At 36.2% G+C, this 16487-nt stretch overlaps 2 protein-coding genes across 2 annotated transcripts; one reads left to right on the top strand and one right to left on the bottom strand.

The window, feature by feature from the left end:
• Positions 1–3630: 3630 nt before the first annotated feature.
• On the top strand, positions 3631–4371 carry LOC113311260 (putative F-box/FBD/LRR-repeat protein At5g22670). The gene has a single exon (XM_026560101.1). The coding sequence runs from the start codon at positions 3631–3633 to the stop codon at positions 4369–4371; it is 741 nt and encodes a 246-aa protein (XP_026415886.1).
• A 6533-nt stretch (positions 4372–10904) lies between these two features.
• On the bottom strand, positions 10905–12942 carry LOC113310779 (protein PIN-LIKES 2-like). The gene is made up of 2 exons (XM_026559562.1): positions 12735–12942; positions 10905–12480 (listed from the first exon to the last, which is right to left on the bottom strand). The coding sequence occupies exon 2, from the start codon at positions 12446–12448 to the stop codon at positions 11093–11095; it is 1356 nt and encodes a 451-aa protein (XP_026415347.1). The 5' UTR covers positions 12449–12480; positions 12735–12942; the 3' UTR covers positions 10905–11092.
• Positions 12943–16487: the final 3545 nt, after the last annotated feature.

Raw genomic sequence — 16487 nt, 5'->3', positions numbered from 1 at the left:
TACTCACTTCTTTCATAACTCAGTGAAGCTCAGAAATATGTACAATATTATACACACTAATAGGGATGATCAAAGCAACTGGTTAGAAAATTGTAAACAAGTTTCGGATCTTCTCACCAAACACTTTAGAAAAATCTACACTACTTCCAACCCTAGTAGTATTGACATTGAGAATGCCCTTAAGTTTGTTCATCCAATTATCTCTGATGATTTAAATGCTTCTTTAATTGCTATTCATTCGATTAAGGAAACTGAAACACTATTAATTCATTAGCCCCTTGGAGTTCACCGGGGCCTGATAGCTTCCCAGCTGGCTTCTACAAAGATAATTGGGACACTGTAGGTAACGAGGTCGTTGCTCATGTTCAGAGTTTCTTTCAGTCTAGGTATCTTATGAAACAAACCAATTTTACTTTTATCACTTTAATTACAAAAATTAAGAATGCTTCTACGCCGCATGATTTCAAACCCATTAGCATATCTAACTCCGTGTAAAAAATTATTTCTAAGATATTAACGAACCGTTTAAAACCCTTAATAGATACCCTTATCTCTCCTTTCCAGTCGGCTTTTGTTGCCAACAGACAAATACATGATAATATAGTAATTACTCATGAAATACTTCATGCTTTTAAAAAGAAAAATAAAAATGCTAAGAATGGTCATATTGCTATTAAACTTGACATTTCAAAAGCCTTTGATAGGTTAGAGTGGTCTTTCATCCTTGTTTTTTTCAAAAAACTGGGCTTCTCGGATACTTGGTATCATTTAATACATCAGTGTATTAGTTCAATTTCTTATTCTGTGTTAGTTAATGGCTCGTCGGGTTCGACTTTTCTTCCTACCCGTGGTATTAGACAAGGTGATTGTCTTTCGCCTTATATATTTATTCTATGCATGGAAGTTCTGTCTCAGTTGCTTTTGAAAGCTGAGGAGCAGAAATTAATTCAAGGATTTAAGTTTAAGAAAAACAGTCCTTCTATCTCGCATTTATTTTTTGCTAATGATTGTATGTTTTCTGCTAAAGCCTCTTTAACTTATGCTAGAAACATTGTTAAGATCATTAATGTCTTTGCTAAAGCCTCTGGTCAGGCTATAAATTTTGAGAAGTCTGGTTTCTTTGCTAGTTGCAAAATGCATCATAAGCATATCAAGATTTTTTCTAAAACTCTTCAAATGAAGTTTTTAAGTAACTCAGAGAAATACTTGGGAACTCCACTTTTTATTGGAAGAGATAAAACTAAATCTTTCAGTTTTCTTATAGATAGTTTTTATTCAAGGTTAAGTTCTTCTAAGAAGACTAATCTTAATGTGGATGGTAGAACTGTTGTTACTAAGCATGTTTTGTCTTCTTTAGCTATTTATCATATGGCTTGTTTTCCCCTGCCTAAGACTGTTACCTCCAAAATTGATTCCATTCAGCGTACTTTTTGGTGGTCTAAAAGCAACCCTAAGCATGCTGCCTACTTTCGTTCTTGGGGGGATATAGGTAAGTCAAAGTGGGCTGGTGGTCTAGGTATTATAAATACCTATGCTACCAATAGAGTGTTTATAGATAAACTTGGTCGGAGGCTCCTGAAAAATCATAATTTACTTCTGTCGTCTTTCCTTAAAGATAAATCCTTCCCCAACCAAAATTTGCTGGAAATAGATAAGGCTGTTGATTCTGCTTCTTGGATTTGGAAGGGCATCATTAATGGTTTAAGATTTATCAAGGCAAACTCTGTTATTAAAGTCTGTGATGGTGCTTCCACCAATATTCGGAATACTGTTTGAGTTTCTGGTATGAATGTGCCTCTTTTAGCTTCTCATCCTTCTTGCTCTGATTATACTTTAGTCAAGGATCTGTTTGATCCACTGACTAATTCCTGGAATATTAATGTGCTATCTACTTTGTTCTCTCAAGATACTGTCACTAGAATTAGGTCTATTAGATTAAATCTTAGCCGCAATGACACTCTAATGTGGGCACATACTAAAAATGGGAAGTATACAATTAAGTCTGCTTATAAAATTTTTGTGAATGATGTTGCCTCTTCTGAGGATGCTTGTTTTTGGAAGAAAATTTGGAGTATTGATTGTTTGCCGAAGATACAGTTTTTTATGTGGAATTTTTTTGCTTGTATGCTACCTGTCAATTCTTTGATTCATCAATATAATCAAGAAGTAGACATTTTATGCCCCCTTTGCCGCAGTTATGAGGAATCTGTGAAGCACTTATTAATAGATTGTTCTGTTGCTGCTCATATTTGGTTTGGACTTTCTTTGCAACCTTTAATCTCTCCTGATTTTGACTACATTGATGACTTATTCCTATACTGGCATGGTTCTGTGCTTCCAGATTTTCCTTATAAAGTCTCTTGGCCCTCAATTGGATCAGTTGTGATGTGGAGTATATGGAAGTTAAGATGTGATGTTATGTTCATGAACATTTCTATTGATCTGCCTCGAGTTATTCTTAATACTAAGAGTATGATTAACTCTTATATTTCCCCTCATAATTTTAGTCCTCCTTCTATTTATAGTAATCTTAAAATTTCTGCAGTTGAAGTGGAACATGTCATGTTTATTGATGGTTCTTTTAAAGATTTTAACATGAGTTTGGGTGTTATCTGGTGTGACTACGCAGGAAACGTAAGAAGATCGAGAGCTGACTTTGGACTGATTTCAGATGCGGTAGGTGCTGAAGCTGCTGCGCTAATTTTGGCCATCTCTTGGGCGGAGGAGATGAATCTATCCAAAGTTGCTTTTGTTTCTGACTGCCTCCAATTGATTCGTTTTGCTAATGGAGTCAGTTATAATGTGGAATGGCGGAACGGGGATCTTCTTGAACATTGTCGTTTTCTTTTATCCAAGTCTGTTTCTTATAAAACTGTGTATGTTAAGCGTCTGTTTAATCGTCTAGATGATAGACCAGCTCGTCGTGCTAGATTAGATAGTCTTAAGAATCTTTGAGACTCCTTTCCTACTTTTCTGAACTCTTTGTATAGGAAGGAGTCCCTAACTGATGTTTGTAATTCCATTCTCTCTTAATGCATGGGTGTGTTTTTAAGAAAAAAAAAATATATATATAACCTTTGTTGTCTGTTTAATTTCTACAAAATTGATATAACTGTTGTGAAACTATGATTTGTATGTCCCCCGCCATATCATTTTAAATGTTGTATCCCATGTGGTTTTTTCACATGGCCTGATGACCAGTTGAACTCCATTACTGATTATATATGAAGCACTTGACTTGGCGAATCTTTTAGTATCGACATCCTATTTCCACCAAGGAACAATATTAAAAAAAATAAAAAAAATACTAACAGCTGTGTCGAGTCACGTTTTTTTGGAAACCTATGGGATGGGTTGTTCGAGATTTAATATACGTTCACTAATCACAAAACTGGAAGAAACAAGAAATGCATCTCCTTATTCTAATGGGGAAGACATAATCAGTAGGTTACCTGATGGCCTGATTCACTACATCTTGTCTTTCATTGATACTAAATATGTTGTTCAAACTAGCGTTCTGTCTAAAAGATGGATTCATGTTTGGAAATCTATCCCATATCTAAAAATTGACAGACGTTCATTTCCGCTAGGCAAAAAACATGATCAGAGAGGTTCATAAATTATGTCGACATGGTATTTATTCTAGGAAATGAATCTGATATTCAGAGATTTGCTCTAGATTGGTGCTACAGTGACGATGATATTCTGGGAAACTATGTTAATAGATGGATCGTTCATGCTGTTAAGCGTAATGTTCAAGAAATGACTTTAGATATCTGGCAATATTATCGTTCAACTTTTGAAATTCCTCATCAACTTCTGAATTGCAAATCATTGATTAAGTTGGAAATGCAAGTGAATACTGGTGCAGAATATGCAGATGTTATTTTACCAAAATCAATGGATTTACTTAAGCTCAAAGTTCTGCATCTTCATGGATTTTCGATCTCCAACGAAGAACTATATAAAAGGCTCTTTTCAAGTTGCCCAGTTCTTAAAACGTTAGAAATATATAGTTGTGACATGCCAAATTTGATTGTTAATTCTCTCAGCCTCGAGAATTTCGTGTACAAACAGTTTCGTAGTACTATGGCCAACATTATCAAGTTGACTGCTCCAAATCTCAAAGACTTCGAGTGTAGGTCTTTCATTAACAGTTGTGACATACCAAAATGTTCTCTTCTATCCAATGTACAGTTTGACATAATAGCAACAATGTGCTTATCTTTCATTAAGAAATTCTTTATGTTTATTACAAAGAAGTTAAAACTTCATTACAGACACAGGATCCAATCCTCAAGTATTTATATTGACCAATCACAAACACTACTTTCACGTGTACACAAAGCGTGTGACAATTGCCAACTGTGAACAGCTTGGCGTGAGCTGTAATTGCTTATCCTTCACTACTTTAGATTACTTATCCTTCACCACTTCATCAGCTGAAATATCTTGTGCTTGTATATCTGGAGCTAACTGATTGTAGAGAACACTATCAGTGTTAATATCCCCCTCAATCTCAAGGGAGCATCTATGACATTGAGCTTGGGCCTTATATCAATAAATCTGGGACCATGAAGAGGTTTTATAAAAATATCGGCTAACTGATCCAAAGTGTTCACATAGAAGACATCTAAAGCTTTGGACTGCACTAGTTATCTAATAAAATGATAGTCCAGATGAACATGCTTCATTTTGGAATGTTGAACTGGATTAGAAGAAAGAGATAGAGAACTGATATTATCACATGCGAGTTTAGGAATACCAGATATAGGGAAGTGCAAATCCTGAAGAAGATAACAAATCCACACAATCTCAGCTGCACTATGAGCAATAGTCCTGTATTCATCCTCTATGCTGGATCTGGCAACTGTGGTTTGCTTCTTATATTACCAAGACACTACATTTGAACCCAAAAAGATGCAATATCCACCTGTGGATCTCCTATCATCAACACAGCCAGCCCAGTCAGCATCTGAGAAACCCAAGAGAAAGGTGGAACCTTTTGTGAACTTTTGACCAAAACTGAGAGTTCCCTTATCATATCTGAGAATCATTTTGGCAGCAAGAAAGTGTGGAACTCTAGGATGTTGCATGCTGACAAACTAAGTTTACTACATAAGAAAACTCAGGCCTAGTCCATATAAGATAGTAAAGAGAACCAACCAATGATCTGTATTCAGATGGATCTTCAAGTAAATCTCCTACATCCTTGGACAGTTTTTCAGAAGCAGCCAATGGTGTTTGACAAGCTTTAGCACCTTCCATATTGAATCTTTATAGCAAATCAACAACATATTTAGTTTGAGAAAGAATCAATGTCTCTGAATCTCTTTTGACCTCAAGTCCCAAAAAATAGTGAACATCTCCCATATCCTTTATTGGAAACTTTGTTTGAAGATGAGAAATCACTAATTGCAAGAAACTTGGTGAAGAGCCAGTAAGCAAAATATCATCTACATAGATGAGAGCTGTTGTGATGTGTGAGCCATCATGATGCACAAAGAGAGAAGGATCTGCTTTGGGATTCTCAAATTTTAAACCCAAAAGAGTTGTACTTAGATTTTCATACCATGCCTTAGGGGCCTGTTTTAATCCATAGATAGCTTTGTGCAGTAAACATACATGATTAGGCTTCTCAGGATCAACAAAACCTGGAGGCTGAGACATATAAACTGTTTCTTTCAAATCACCATGAAGGAATGCATTGCTGACATCCAATTGATGTATTTTCCATTCAAAATGAACTTTCATAGAAAAAATTATCCTTATTGTGGTTGGCCTTGCAACTGGACTGAAAGTCTCATCAAAATCTATGCGATGTTGTTGGTGATAGCCTTTGGAAACCAACCTAGTTTTATGTTTGTCAATAGTGCCATCTGCTTTGTACTTGACTCTAAAAACCCATTTACACCCAACTATATGTTGAGCTTCAGAAGGATCCACCAGTGACCAAGTGCCAACATGTTGTATGGCTGTAAATTCATTTGCAGAAGCAACTCTCCAAACCTTTTGTTTATGAGCAACAGTAATACAAGTAGGAACTGTAACAGAAGCAGCTAACAAAGCAAGTTGTATAGGATGTTTAGTTGCAAAATATGATTTTGGAGTTCTTATGCCATTCTTTCCCCTAGTTGTCATGTGATGAGCATTGGTAGTGACAGGAAGAGATGAAGGCTGAGGAACAGATTGTAAAGGAATAGTTTGTGCAGGAGGAGGAGATGAAGCATCAGATAATTCATGAATGGGTACTGAAGTATAGAGGGCATCTTTAAAGGGAAAAGAAGTCTCATTGAAAGTGACATGTCTTGAGATGTACACAGTTCCAGTAGATGGGTCTAGACATCTATAACCTTTTTGATACAAACTATAGCCTGGGAACACACAGTGCTTGCTCCTTGGTTCAAGTTTATTGGAAGTATATGGCTTTAACCATGGAAAACAATAGCAACCAAAAACTTTTACAAAAGCATAATCTGGAATTCTATGAAAAATCATTTCAAAAGGAGTGACAAACTTAATTGCTCTAGTTGGGAGTCTGTTAATAAGATGATTAACTGTAAGTAAAGCGTCAACCTAGTAAGAGGGTGGTAGACCAGAATGAAACAAGAGAGTTCTAGCGACATCCAGTAAATGCTTATGTTTTGTTTCAGCAACACCATTTTTTTCTGGTGTGTTTGGACAAGACAGTTCATGAGTAATGCCTTTTGGATCACAGAAGAAATGCAGAAAATCATTTAAGAATTCACCACCATTGTCAGTTCTGGTGGTAATGACAGAACAAGACAAAAGTTTTTCAATTCTTGTTACAAAAGAATGAAAAGCATGTTTAAAATCAGCCTTAGAATTTAAGGGTAGAACCCAACAATACTTTGTGTAATCATCTATTATATTAGCATAATAAAGAGAACCAGATACAGACTGTTCATGACAAGGACCCCAAAGGTCCATATGCAACAACTCCAGAGGTTGTTTTGCAGAATGTAAAGAAAGTTGAAATGGTAGTTTGTAACTTCTACAAACTTTACAATCTAAGCAAGTAAATGGTTTATTAGCTACATTCTTTAGATTGAGATGATTACAAATTTTCTGAAAACACTGAAATGATGGATGACCAAATCTCTTATGAAGAAGAGTATGATCTGTTATTGTTGAAGATAAGGCATATGTAGTTGGAGTGAAGTTGATTGGATAGAGGTCATGTTTATGTGGACCTTGGAAAAGAGTCTTCCTAGAGCTCAAGTCCTTCACAGAAAAGCTAGTTGAATCAAGAGTTATTGAGAAGTTATTTTCCAAGGTGAATTTATGAATTGATAGAAGATTGTGAGAAGATTTTGGCACTATTATAATGTCACTAAGAGAGAAAGAATGCTCATGCACATGTTTACTAGCAGAACCAAGGTGAGTTATAGGCATACCTTAACCATTTGCAGCTTTTATAACCTCTGCACCATCATAAGGAGTGAGCTTTTGTAAACCAGCTGAAGTAGAAGCAATATGTGAGTTTGCACCACTATCAGCAATCGACTCATCAGTATCAAATATGTTAGCAGTAGCTAACATTGCACTCAAATTGGCAGGTGGTTGCTTTCCTTTTTAGGAGAAATGAAGCCTATGAGGACATACATCACCAAGATGTCCAGGTTCAATGCAAATTTAACAGACTGGATCTGCAGGTGGAGTGTAAACATAACCTCTGCCAGATTGAAATCTTGAGAACATAGCAGGATTAGGATATCTGCCAGAAAAACCTCTGCCTCTATAGCCTCCTCCCATGTGTGAGTAGGATCCTCTAAAAGCATCTCTGTGTGAGTTAGCTAAAAAAGCTTTTGCCTCAGTTTCACTCTTCACTGCTTTAGCTCTATCAGTACTAACAGCTTCTTCACTAAGCAAGTTATTATGTAATTCAACACAAGTCACAGGTGGACTTCTATACCTCATAGCAGTGGCAAATGGAATATAATCAGTACTTAGAGCTTTTAAAGTGATAACAACAAGCTCTTTGTCATAGATCACTTCTCCTGCAGCAGCCAATTGATCTGAAATGCTCTTGATCTCATTAATCAATGATGGAATTGACTTATTACCTTGAGTTAATGAGAGTAACTTTTTTCGAAGTTGTATAGAATGAGTAGAAGATGCTCTTGCAAACCGATCTTCAATACTGATCCACAATTGATGAGAAGAAGTAGAGCTGGAGAAGTATGCAATAACAATATCGAAGATTGTTGAATTGAGCCACATGATAATTGAAGAATCCTCATCCATCCAATCAGTGTACAATGAATTCTCAATTTCATTTTCTTGATTTCGTCTATTTGTAAATTGAGCAGGACATGGATAAGATCCATCTAAGAACTTCATGAGTTTATATTTTTGGATTATTGGATTTAGTAAATGCTTCCGAGTAATGTAATTGTCTTCTTTAAGTTTTAGGTTAACAAAATGAGTAAGATGATGAAGAGGAACTTTTGAGAAGGAATTTGCAGTTGGATTCTCCATTAAAAACAAACAATAACTAGATTTGAAGATGGAGAATAAAAGATCAAAGAAAGAAAGTAGAGAATCGTACCGTAGTTGCAGAAACTGTAAAGAATTTGTATGAAGTTCTTCAAGAAAACAGCGGAAGAAAAACTGGATTTCAAAGAAAAGAAAGATTGATTTGAGAAGATAATCTTATCAAGAACACACTGAATCAGATGAAAAGATTGAAATCTGATGAAGAGAGGATCGAATTTACAGGTTGAAGATAACCTTCCCTGCCTGATACCATAGCAACAGTGTGCTTATCTTTCATTAAGAAATTCTTTCTGTTTATTACAGAGAAGTTAAAACTTCATTGCATAAACAGGATCCAATCCTCAAGTATTTATATAGACCAATCACAAACACTACTTTCACGTGTACACAAAGCGTGTGACAATTGCCAACTGTGAACAGCTTGGCATGAGCTGTAATTGCTTATCCTTCACTGCTTTAGATTACTTATCCTTCACCACTTCATCATCTGAAATATCTTGTGCTTGTATATCTGGAGCTAACTGATTGTAGAGAACACTATCAGTGTTAATACATGAGACTCAAAGAAAGACTTTTAGATGAGAATGCAGAAGCATGGTTGAATTTGTCTCCAGGGGAAAAACAGGTGTATGCTAAGCGTATGATGAGATTTCTGGGAGTGGTTTATGTGGTGAAAGAAATTTGGTTGTCATCTGGATTCCTCGAGGTATGGGTGCTTCCTCTCTTCCTTGCATAAACATTTGATTAACTGCCTAGTCAAATTTATGAAAAGGCCATAGATGGTGTTGCTTTAAGCTACCTGACTTTCATTACTTGTAAAAGGTTCTTAGTTTTTATGATGCTGCTTTTCGGTTATCAGGATATAGGTCCTTTTTGTGTTTCTTTCTCAAGTCTAGAATAAGGATGAGAGTTGACATCAAAGATCGTCAAAAGTTTTGTTATTCTGAACTAGAATGGCTTAGTTAATATTCCATTAAGAAATATAAAAATTCTTCCTCTCTCAAGAATTATTTTAAAAAGTTGCTTTGTTTCTCAAGGTTCTCTCAGGAGCGGCTGACTTATTAGACTGTCAACCACCTCGCTTATGTAATCTGCAATATTTGTCCCTGCAAATGCGGTTTACAAGAGGCTGCTTGCGGGCTATAGCATACTTGCTCAAGATTTCTCCTCGTATAGATTCTATATTCCTTTTCTCCGAGGAGGTTACGTTTAACCAAGCTTTATATTTTTTGATTTGGCCTGTGATGTCGTTCTGACAATTCGAATACAGCATCTATGTTTATAATGATCTCATGGAGACTTATTTTTGTGGAACATTCTCGGAACCTTTGAGCCTGGTTTCTTAGTTTGTACTATTATTCTGTGTCACCAAGTGACCTATTAGTTGTTTTGATTGTTTTAATGCAGTCAAATTTCGTGGACGTTGGAGAAGACTGGGATGCAGGATTGTCATGCTGAGCTCAAGCTTGTTAGTTTTGACGAAGTGGATGGATGTGATGCTGAGCTCAAGCTTCTGAGTTATTTGTTAAAACATGGTAAGGTTTTGGGGAAAGTTGGTCTATCCTTTCGTGCTGGCATCGGCTCTCCTGATGGAGTGAGACAAAGGAAACTATTTAGAGATAAGCTTAAAGCACTTCCAACAGCCTCTTCAAATATCAAAATGATGTTTTTTAACCTTAGTGAATAACAGTTTGAAGATGCCAGTGTAGGTACGTACTGTTCTACTCGAACAATGATAGACCAGCCTCCCTTGCTAGATCTAGTAGTTTTGAGGTTCTTCCTTCTTCTTTTTCTTTTTTCTTTTGGGATATGTTTTCTTCTGTGAAAAAGGACGGGAAACGTGTATTGGGGAATTGGCGAAATGCTAATTAAGATTGTACTCTTCAGTGCTGCTTAACTGAACTTTTGTCTGCAAAAGCATCCTATCCTCTAGCTTTAATACTTTTCTGTCTGCATCCATATCTGAACTGTACAAAGTGAGGTGGTTTTCTTTGGCAGAGTGAGGCAAGGCAATGCCTTGAGGTAGGACACTGTCAGTAAATGGTCTTGCCATTTACCAGGTGATACAATGTGCATTATAATTGTCTGTAAATGGTCTTCTGTACTAGCGTCGTATCGTTTGAGCCTATAGACACTAGTATGATACACACGAGTCTAGAGAGGAATCAATAGACATTGATTGAAGAGCTGAAGTAGCATTGATTGTTTTTCTAAATTGAATCGAAATTCACTAAAAAGATGCAGAGCAAGCAGTGCAAACAGCAAAATAAGTACTCCCAAAAGTGTAAAGCCTCCCTTCAAAAAAATAAAAAATCATTTGCTCAGGCAACTGAGAATCTTGCAAACATATATCCACAAGAGTATGCTTGACAAATCTTATGTAAGCATCCAAAATTGACAATATTTCTCCATTTGGACTCTTTATTTCAAGAATCAATACAATCGAAGCATTACAACAAACACACTGACTTCTGTAACAATATAAATCAAATATCCTTTTGTTGCATATATTACTCAGCACTCACTGCTGCAAGCCTGCAACTGGAGACTGAAAGACATCCCAGTAAAAATCTCATACATACGAAAGCAATTTAAAGTAAATTGTAATATATACTGAGAAAGACAAAATGCCAAAGACATGCTGCCAGAATAGGAGCGCTGAAGCTTCACGAACTGCATAACCTCTCAGACTGGCAATTGCTCCTAACAAGATGGCAGTAGGTGTAGTGTATTGCAACAGAAGAACAAATCTGTACATCTGATCTCCATCAACCAAAATGTTCATTTTATCAGCCAAAGCAACTATCCCAATCCCCAACACAGGAAGCACTACAAGCCTTGCTACGCTAACACCAACTGTAGTTTTAATCCCAAGTTTAGAATCATTTGGACCTTCAGAAAGCATTCCACCGAGAATAAGCATCACCGAAGGTACCATAGCTCCTGCCAAGATTTCTAAACTATCTGTGACGAAAGCAAGTGGAGCATCTTCCCCAAAGACAAATGCCTTGAGAGCTGGCACCAACCCAATAATAATAGCAAGAAAAGAAGCTATTGTCGGGGGTTGAAGAATGTGACGCACTGGGGTTTGTTCAGCTACAATTCGAATCCTGCGGACCATCTTCGGCTCTGCCAAACACCTAACAGACTTGGGACTGCGGGCGCCACTCGCCATCGGTGCATCAACATCACTGTCAGATAAACTTTGATGGGAGAAATTTGAAAGGCTGTTAAAGACCGTAGCAATGAAAGGTCTCTTGGAGTTTTCAGTTTCCTTGTCCTCCATACCAGGCCACTCAGCTTCAACAAGAAGAGGCCTACTCATATCATGAAGCGGAGTTATTTCCTCATCTCGTATCCCCTCATCAACAATATCATAGTACTCCATGGGAGGTTCCATCATATGATAAACCAAAGTATAAACCAAAATCACAGCAACCCATTGAGATACCGACACATACGCAATACCATTGGTATGACAATCAGGACCAAACGGATTGTCCTTACTATGACAAACAGACCCAATGATAGCAATTGGAAGATTCCCTGTATTCCCAAACGCAGTCATGACAACAGTAAACCTAAAAAACTCAGGCGGTGGTTTACATATGATTGCAACCAAATAACCCAATGCACAACCAACCAGTGTACTGATCAGAACATTCACCGGTACAAACCACCATGTACGAAGGCCTTCAAGAGTTATGGACTTACCAAGCTGTGTGAATATAAGGCAAGGCAAAAACAATGCGAAAACAAGCTTGCTGAGAAGCTTGAATGTTGCTCTTGGAACCATTTTGACAGATGGGTGTGCAAGAATTAAGCCTATCATGGTAAGGGAGATGAGTTTCAGCAATGGCACTACTGCTGATAGCAGGTTAACACCTTGAGACATGTTGAAATTCATTGCCACAAACCCCGACGACATCGTTTAGCTTTTATTGAATCTATTGATAATTTCTGCAATACATTCAATAACACTACTTTTACAATCATAAGAAACTAAGTGAAATTGATAAATTGGACGAATTCAAAGATAATTCAACTCAAAATTTATAGGTTCTGTCCACAATTGAGTTTACAGCAGTAATCAGAATCTCAGAAATCAACAAATACAATGAAAATCTTACAGAATTGAAATCAAAAGCAGAGAAATTTGGCGGAAATTGTAAAATTGATCTAATAAGAGTTAGTGATTGGTGATTAAAACTTACCTCAGTGAATGTTGAATCTGCTAATTCGATTCAAGAAGAAGAAACCCTTTTCATAGATTGTTGTGATTCCTTCGACTCAGGGGTTTGAAGATCTCTAGGGTTTTTGATATTGGGGAATTTGGGAATTGGGAGTGAATGATACACGGAGTAGAAGAAGAAATAGCAAGAGGATGAATGATTGATGATGGTGGAGCCGTGGAGGGGCTCTAACCTGTGACTGGGAGTTTTATATTTATAAAAAATAAAAACAATAATAATCATGTGAGTGGGACCAGATTTTCAGGGGTTGTGAATCGTATTACTAACCGTACAGCTGTGCCATAGATGATCTATGATTCTTCACCTACCCTGGGAATCCCAAGAGGAATCCTCTTAAACCTTTACCGAACACTTTACTTATAAGGGGGCTTCCGGCTTCCCCACTGTAGTTTGACAGGTTCGGTCGGATTGGCTGGGTTTGGGTGGGCTTTGGTGTATTAATAAAAAATAAAAAATATCTTCACACAAAAATCATAGGATTGGTGCGTTGCTACTCTCCCATCTAGTCACGGCGTTTATGCAGGGGCGGAGCCAGTCCATTGTAAGGATTCATAGTTACAGCCTCTTGATTTTTAAAATCTATACTAGGTCTTCCGATTTTCAAGCCAACAAAAAAAGCATGAAACAAAATTTGCACCCCATAAAATCTGAATGTTTGCACCCCTTAAAGTCCCGATGAAAACACCTTGCTTTGTCTTCTCATCACGAAAGAAAAAAAAAAGAAAAAAACGTAAAATGTATATCTTCTTCTCTCAATTTTTTTTCTTTTCCCAAATTTATCACGAGATTTAGCGCTTAGATAGTAGGTTTGCTAGTGTTATTGATAATCAGAATTGTGTAGATTACATCATCAGGATCAGGTACCTTTACAACTTAATTTTGGGGTTTAAATTTAGGGTTCCAGTTAATTTTGGAATTTTTATTTGGTCTGATTGATTTCTACAAGAAGAATCAAGAAAATGAGGAATTTGACGAACTGATTATCGGCAGGTTTTTCCAGATTAAGGAAGATGTTTTAAATGCATCGGTAGGATCAGTCTGGCTACTCATTCTGATTCTGTTTTATTTTGATTCTGCAGGGTTTTTACTATCATATCTATTTGTGCCTTGAAAGAGAAGGATGGTGTGTAGTGGAGCATATTTTATCTGCAGTTGCTCCACTATTTATACTTAGACAAAGTACGCTTCCCTTACGCTTTCATGTTCTGCAGACAAAGCTTCAAAAGAATTTAAACTTCAAGTAGGAAGTTGCAATGTGTCTCCCTTTCTACCTGCATACTTCTTTCTTTTGGTGTAGGTTGTCCACTGCTTGGTATAATCAATTGCACCCGATTGACGCACCACTGCCTTAGTTTCACGTGTTACATTAGGAGCCATAACTTCCAAAGAAAGTTGCCCTCCAACTAAAATCACATCTTCTACTCTATTTTCATTATCTTGGTGTCATTTAGTTTCTATGAATGTTTTTTGCCAGTCTTTTTATGTTGCAGTAAAAAAAAATATATTACACCATCTCTCTTAAAATATATCCTTAATATAACCCCATACCCTATCATTTTTGGGGTACAGGGTCATCAAATAGATTAACCCCATACCCTATCATTTTTAATGCCTATATCCTTAATATAAATTTAAAGAGGAGTTGGAACCCATCTTGTTGCTAGGCTTGTGACCAAAGATTTTGTTTGATTTTACAATATAAATTTATTACAAGTTTTAATATCCTTAATTGTTTTTTATTTTCTATATTTTTCATAATATCCGGAGTTCAAGAATCGTACAAAATTTTGGCTGGTAGCCTAGCAACAAGCTGAGCTCCAACACCTTTTCAATAGCAACACCTAATCTATAAAAAAATAACCTAATTATAATTATTAAAGGACTAGGATTAATCAAGTGACTAATTATGGTAAACCAAGACTTTTTTACCTTTTTTCTTGATTTAGAAAAGGAAATATATGATTTTTGATTAACTTTTTTGAATACACTTTGAAGAACATGATGAAACATATTCTCAATATAATCAGGAAAATCTTTTTAATCAATCCCAATAGTAATTAAAATTAATTCAAATCCGTTAAAAATCGAGAAAAAAAATCTGGGTTTCTTACGTTCTTACGGATGGGATATTTTGCCGACCTAGCGGTAAGACAAAACAGCCGGGAAAAGTCGTCCTTCTAAGTCGTGAACCATAGTTACGGTTAGCTATACAAGAACTCCTAGCCGTAAAATCATGTGAAGGCTGGGTTATAATGAACTTCTAGCCGAACCATCATCCATAGAATCAATGTCTCTTTCGCGGCTGCTAAACCATCCGTGAAAGACTCTAAACCGGTTAATTTTTTTTTTTTTACTTGGACCAGTAAGGTTGAGTTTGTAACGGCTAGTTCTTCAAAAAAATTGGACGTTAGGCGATTAAACTTTATAAAATAAGACCCTTTTGTCATCTGTTCCTCACCCAAATTCGATTTTTAAACTTTCAAATTCATTCTCATCTATTTCTCATCCAAAAAAAAAAAAGACACCATAGTGACTTCATACCCTTATTTTAAAAATTCTGCAATTATCCGAGCATGAATCAGGGTCAGACAACATGATGAAGATCTAGACATCGACATAGATCAAACTTCCTTACGATAGAAACTCAAATAGGTGCGACCCAAATAATAGGATTTTTTATGATAAAAACTGTATTCTTATCTTTGCTGGCAAAAACAATTGTCAAAGCAGGAAGAAAATAAACTAACGAAATAAACCTGTGATTTCTGAATTCAAATTAGCACATGAGTTAGCAACCTCTTTATACCGACAAAGAAAACAAAATAATCCATATAAAGCTCTTAAACCTATTTTTAAATCTGAAAAGACTAGGGTATCCAAATATACCCCAATCTAAAACTTTTCCACCTAAGTCCTTTCTCCGAAAGTTATTGTTTATGGACTGAGTCGAGAAAATACAACTAACCGGTACACACTTCTTGTGATCGTCTATGGATACGAGATCGAGACAATACAACAACGAAGTTTGTTTACTTGATAAAAGGTTCAGACTTAACCAAACACAATAGGATTGCTATCAAGTAAATATGACTTAACGTTTGTGTAATTTACTTTAAATTATAATAACAACAACAATAATTGCGGAAAATAAAAGTAAATGACATGACAAGATTTTGTTAACGAGGAAACCGCAAATGCAGAAAAATCCCGGGACCTTGTCCAGAATTGGTTACTCTCAGGTTTAAGACGCTATACAAAATCTAAACCAACTTCTTATAGTTGAGACCAAGCAACTAAACCTATAGTTCACCTAGTTGCGTCTTTATCCCTGCGCCTCCAACTTGCAGTAAGTCACGCACTTGGAACAATTCCTTTGGTTTTTATTCCAAACAGTAAAGGAACAACAAATATGTTCGGTAACAACTCTTTTCAATCAAGTGATATGAGTATGAAAAAATGCTCTTCCGTTTAATCAAATAAAGTCCTTTGTCAGGTCCTTAGATCTATACAATAACAACTACCAAAGTAATTGTCAAGATTTTGCAACCAATACTTTTAATAACAAAGAAACATATTGATGTCGATCTACTCAACTAATCAATCCAATCTATCACAGAGATAAACCGATTATAGTTAGATCCTTTTCCAACCGAAACAAGTATTGTGCACACCAGAGATTATGAACCCAAATAAGAAATCATCTTCGTCTTCAAA

The sequence above is a fragment of the Papaver somniferum genome, chromosome 9 (genome assembly GCF_003573695.1).
Source record: "Papaver somniferum cultivar HN1 chromosome 9, ASM357369v1, whole genome shotgun sequence".
Classification (NCBI taxonomy): domain Eukaryota; kingdom Viridiplantae; phylum Streptophyta; class Magnoliopsida; order Ranunculales; family Papaveraceae; genus Papaver; species Papaver somniferum.
Note: the sequence above shows the minus strand (reverse complement) of the source record. Positions and strands in the feature narration are given on the sequence as shown.